This window comes from Pygoscelis adeliae, unplaced genomic scaffold, assembly GCF_000699105.1.
Source record: "Pygoscelis adeliae isolate BGI_AS28 unplaced genomic scaffold, ASM69910v1 Scaffold45, whole genome shotgun sequence".
Lineage (NCBI taxonomy): Eukaryota > Metazoa > Chordata > Aves > Sphenisciformes > Spheniscidae > Pygoscelis > Pygoscelis adeliae.
In genome coordinates, this window is record NW_008825114.1 from 3,924,211 (window position 1) to 3,929,997 (window position 5,787).

Sequence of the window (5,787 nt, forward strand, 5' to 3'; positions counted from 1 at the left end):
TCTGTTCCAGAAGAGAAAAAGTGAAAAACAATCTTCATAAATTTTCATTTACAATGTAAGATTCACTTATTCAATCTTGATTCTCTACCGAAATATGATATACACAGAAATTAATATACTAACAAAATATATTAAGATACTTCATCTTTCTCTTGGGGAAGGGATACCTCACGTAACACATGCTAACTTCCTTGTCTTTTCTCAGTTGCAAATGCCCAGGATGTCTATCCCAGTCAGTCTATCAACTTGGCTATCATAAAAACAGTGTAGAATACAGAACAAAGCCAGGCTGTCAGATTCAAAAAAGCGAAACAAAAAATACAGACTGCAGGTTTTGCAGGAAGAAAGAGGAAGGAGAGGTACAATGGAGAAAATTCACTCATGTTAAGAAAAAAAAGAAAAAATTAATTCACAGAACACAAGCTGCATTTTAATAAGCCCTTTTGTGGAGATATTATTTATGTAAAGCACTTTTTGATTCAGGACTATTTCAGGTCTACTACATGAGTAATTTTCCACTCTGATTCATGACTGATTTGGTTTAAAGTGAAAATGGGAATAGCACTCCAATTCCAAAAATGATTGTCTACACAGAGTTCAATCCAAAGTGATAATTCTGAAATAATTTCAGACTAGAACAGATTTTAAGAAAAGGCCACACAATCTTCACATAAAAATGACACTATCGATATACTAAGTTTTAACAAAATGTTATCCTCTCAGTCATTCCTATGTTTTCTCTACAGACCACTTATTTACTTTCCAAACTTAATTCAATATTCATGTACTGTCCTTATAATTATACAGGAGGAGTATAGGTTAGTTTTGCAGAACACTGAGAAGGAAAATGTTGATGTATTTTCATTTTTTTTAAAAACCTCTCACATCCTGTAGGTCATTTCATGACCCTAAGAGAAAAGATTTCCTTTAGATTCTCTTTACAATATAAATGGACTCTGGATGATATGTATTTCCAGATTTTAATTAATAGAAGTTAATACACAATATTGAAATAAGTATTACCGTAAACAATCTTCTCACAAAGTCTAATGACTATTTCCCAACTCCTTTTACTTGGAATTGAGAAAGCTGAGTCCCAGACAGAGCAGCCTGATATTGCCACAATGCTTCCTCCGTGTTGTTTCCTCCCCGCTCTACCAATAGACCTCAGAACACTTTAAAAATTAGTTAAGTAACAATATTTTCATAATGGACAATGGATAACTGCAGAACCAGGAACAAAATAAAACTAAACCTGAGCAAAGGGATTTGGGTTTTTATATGTCAGTGTTTTTTGCTATGACAATAATTCCAGCAACATTTCTAGCAAACAGAATGTATCAGCAAAACTCTTTTTGCTGAAAAGATTAAAAGCTTTCTATGAATCATGTAAAATATACTGCCAAAGCATTTATTTTTACTTCTACTTGACTAGCTGTGTCTAGAATCTGTGCCAGCACAGCCATATAGAGAGCAACCATGTAGTCATGAGAAGACTAGTATTTATTCTTCTCATCTCACTATCCACAAGATTGAATACTTCCTAAAAGATACAGACTTCCTGACCTTGACGTTTTTTAATGAAGATGCAAAATTAAAAATGTTCCAGGCTTAGCCTCTGAAAATCACTAAAGCTAGCAGAGGAACTCATATGCTGTTTTATTCGACTTATATTATTTTTCTTCTGCTAGGATCTCACATAGACAATTTAATTACCACTTCCTTAATTTCTAGCAGCAACGGTACTCCTCCTGCTGGACAAACAGAAGCAATAACCACAATCCATCTTTGTGACGGTGTATCAATCACAAGAGCCAAGAATTCTATGAAGCAATTTTCTGCCATAAGACCTGAAGCTGAAAGATTGTATCTCTATTGAAATGGCTACCCCCATTAGCTTTAAAGCTATCACCCTTACCTTATAATTAATTAAAAATGTTTTTCTTACTTAACCCTTTAAAAATAAAAAACACAAATTTTCATTCAGAAGGACATACTAACATGCACACAGTGATCATATTTTCATAATGCATTAATCAGTACTGTGATAAAATTATTACTTCACAACAGCATTAGAAGCAATTTCAATTTTACAGCTTGTGTTTATGTATTATTCTATATCCAAAGAATAAAAATTAAGATGAAGGCACACCGCCAAAAAATTCACAAGTATTTTTAATGAGCAGGAAGTAAGCTAATTCCAGATGGCTGTTTAGAAAAAAATTAGCCAGTTTTTTGAATCTGTGCTAAGCACTAGCCCCTGTCAATTCAGAAAATGTAAGCTCTTGGTTACAGCCGAAATTTCGACAAAGAATAGCACTTCTGTGAAAGGTAGAAGGTACTGCAGTCTCTGGAATGCTGTGGTACTTTAGCTTTAATTGATATACAAAGACTAAAAGATGCTTGCCTAGAAATCTAACTAATAGTAAGCAAAACTTCTCACCGGTCCTGTTCATTTGATGTCAAAATTACGTAATTCTGACAAATTGTTCTGTGGCATGAAGTTATATGACATCACATCCTTAGCAACACTTTAAAAAATCAGCTTAATGGGGCTCTGATGTCATCTTCCAGGCAGATATATTGACTAGACACCCAAACAAATTATTCTTAGTTTTCTGTACTTCAGTGTGTGCCCCCCAATCCTGCAGCTGAAAAACTGAGAAAGCTAAATACTGTTCAGTGTAATTCTAAACTTAACAAAGGACAGAACAGAACAGACCTGCTGTGTCTACTAAGTTTTTCTATACGGTGTAAACATATTTATCTCTCTGGGGCACAGAGTGTTATATACTATAACACAGATCCAGTTTTTCAAAAGGAAGAGTGTCATTTGAAGTGTCCACATATGCCAATTGATAAGCAAAAAAACCCACTGCTAAAACAAAACAAAACAGAACTAAACAGAACAACGTACTCCGTTTTTTCCATGACTCTGTAAATTTAGGCAGTCAAACATGGGAACATGATCCACTCTTCAGGCAACTACATTAAACTGTGTTAAAATAATTATTGCGTATGTATTCTGCCTCCTAACTTGTCACATCTTCTAAAGGGTAGATATTAAAAATAGGCTTCTCTCCAAAAGACTTGAAATTTACCCAGTTAAACCATCAAGAACAAAGATTTATACATATTCATTTTTTGAACTGTTATTATTAATAACCATTTATTATTACCTCTTCAGAGGTTGTAAACTGTCTGAAGGAAACATGTTTTCCCTTTTCCTCTCTTGCACAGACCATCTCCAAGCAAATAATTTGGTTCCCTTTCATCCTGCTTTTAAAAAGCAAGGCTAACAAACAGAACTTGGGTTCATTATCTAAACACAGTGTCATTACTTGAAGTAAGTTAAAGCATTCAGGGGACTCTCACAATAAAAAGGAAATATTCTACCATGAAATTACACTATTAGAGAAGCACGGCCAATTTCATACCAAGATTTTATCTTTGGAAAATAACACTCCTAGAAGCACCGCAATACCCAATCCAGTATTCAGATCAGTATCACTGAGAAGCCTTTGCACTTGAAACCTGCAAACCCTGTGCATGGGAAGCCTTCAGAATACAGAAAGTGTATGATTACTCTGTCCAGAAATGCAGTAGGTTAACTTAGTTTATAAATTAAAAAGAAGTTTACAAAGCTACTGAAACTAGAAGCAAAGGCATTTACATTTAATTATCTTTCAAAAAATTAACTTTCCAAAACCCAAAACATAACATATCCATAAGAAATTTTACTCAGATGACAGATTTCTTCACTAATAGAGAAAGACTGCAACTTCATATCCCTTTTAACCTGAATGCAGGTATAGCAAATCAAAACAGCTCCCTCAGATCTCACAGTGCCTGTAAAACAAGGTGAAAATGAAAAGCTCATCTGCAACAAACTGGAAACAAAGTGAAAAATGAGAGTACTCCATTTCAAGAGACTCATTTTACAGGTCTATCTCAGTTTACAGGGCAGTGTCTATGGAAAAATGCTCCAAGCAGACAGCAAATTCTTCTCTTTTCCGTATTTCTAGAGTCCCTTAAACCATTTAAATGGAAATATTCCTATATATGAAAAAATTAAAAAATGAAATTCCTTTAGAATAGAAGTTATTTTAAGAGAGATTTGCAAAAATCCTCAACTTTGGTACATTCCATATAATAAAAAGTTGGTATCTATCAACTTGAATATAACTCTTTCATCAGTTCTGGATGATCCAAGGAGTACAGTCTTCATATATTTTCAGCTCTCCTTTGACATATCATCTTCACGTACATTTTCTTGGGAACATCACATCCACTGCAGACTGATACGGGAGCAAAGAAGTTTGGAAGGCTATGCCCCATTCTTTTCCAGAAATAGAATTTTTCAGGAAGTTTAATATTCTTATTTTATATCATTTAGGATACAAAATAATACAACAAACTTAAGTTGTGAACAAAATGGAAAATGGGACTTGCCTTACCCATAACCAAAGGCCAGTCTCCAGCAGCCCTGAAAGATGGGCGTGACACCACCAGCAGAGTATACTGGGGTGTCACAGCAGCATGGAATAAAAAAATCTGCAGCACTTCAGTACTTGGAAAAAACGTCAACAAGATCTAGAGTACACTACCAATTTCTGGGATGGTCTTAGTCTCTTCACTTAGGACATCTGGAATATTATCTGATTTTGAATAATTTTTAAACTTGTTTTCTAGGTTTTTCTCTTTAGTGTGTTTGTATTTGTTATAGTCCAGTACAAATACAAAGTCTATTTCAGATTTTGGGTAGAAGTTTTTATGTTTCTTTACGAGCAAGATCTCATAACATTTTCTTCAAAAGAAAGAATATCAGCTTTGCACTCAGCAACTTTCAAGCAAACCTCTTGAATATTCTGAACATTACAGATAAGAGACATAAATGAGCACCAGACACAGAGACTTTACAACTTCAATTCCATAATGGACGAAATTCCATAATTTTTTACTCTATTCCAATCCATAAGTCCATTTTCTCTGTTTGTGTGTTCAGCTGCATTTTGCTGATGACAAGATGTTGAAATATGATAATGGCATAGAGTCCAAGTAAAACAAACCAAACTTTATTCTCTCCTAACCCACATGACCTTTTCAAAGCAACACAAAATACTACTTCAAAAGCAATGTACATTTTTCTCCTTTCAGAATGATTGTATGTTTTTTTCTCTTTTTTTTTTGCAATATCAGCATTTTTAAATAGGGACTTAGGATAGATACACACTCTGCATAAATTTACTTTGGAGAAAGTAAATAGAAATTTGAATACACCTGAAGTAGTTACCTTGCTTCTTCCCAGTATTCGCTAATGACTTCTAAAAGAACCTAAGTGGTTCTGTCCTCCTTTCCTAGATTTCTAAGAAAACTAATGTGTTTTTAACGCATAGAAATCATATACGCTTTTAGAATGATATTTTGTTACTTACCATAAATCAGTTTGCTCACTTGATAACATAGATCTAGATGAACTCTTTTCACTGTCAACAGCTGAACAGCAGAAACGTGTAGTAACTAGATACCAAAATAAATTACATTGCAGTACTAGCTATTTGTTCACTTTGTAGAGAAAACAGATTCTTACCCAGTTTTCTTTTTTCAGAGGCAAAAAGTAGTAGTAATGGCAGAAATCAAGTATCAGCGTATAGGAACTAAGGATCTGAGTGTAGAAACACAGCTGTAAAAACAGCCAATGATTGTCTTCACCAACACAATTATTAATCCTGCAGAGAAACAAAGTGCATATATAAAGACAAAGACTTTAACACTGCAGTTATGATA

The 5,787-nt window shown here is 34.0% G+C and overlaps 1 protein-coding gene across 2 annotated transcripts in view; it reads right to left on the bottom strand.

Moving 5' to 3' along the window:
* ZDHHC21 (zinc finger, DHHC-type containing 21) overlaps positions 1-5,787 on the bottom strand; it is a 34,961-nt gene that overhangs the window by 19,617 nt on the left and 9,557 nt on the right. For both annotated transcript variants that reach the window (XM_009328059.1, XM_009328060.1), the window contains exon 5: positions 5,591-5,729. In XM_009328059.1, the coding sequence (XP_009326334.1) occupies positions 5,591-5,729 (139 nt within the window). The remainder of the gene's footprint in view (positions 1-5,590; positions 5,730-5,787) is intronic.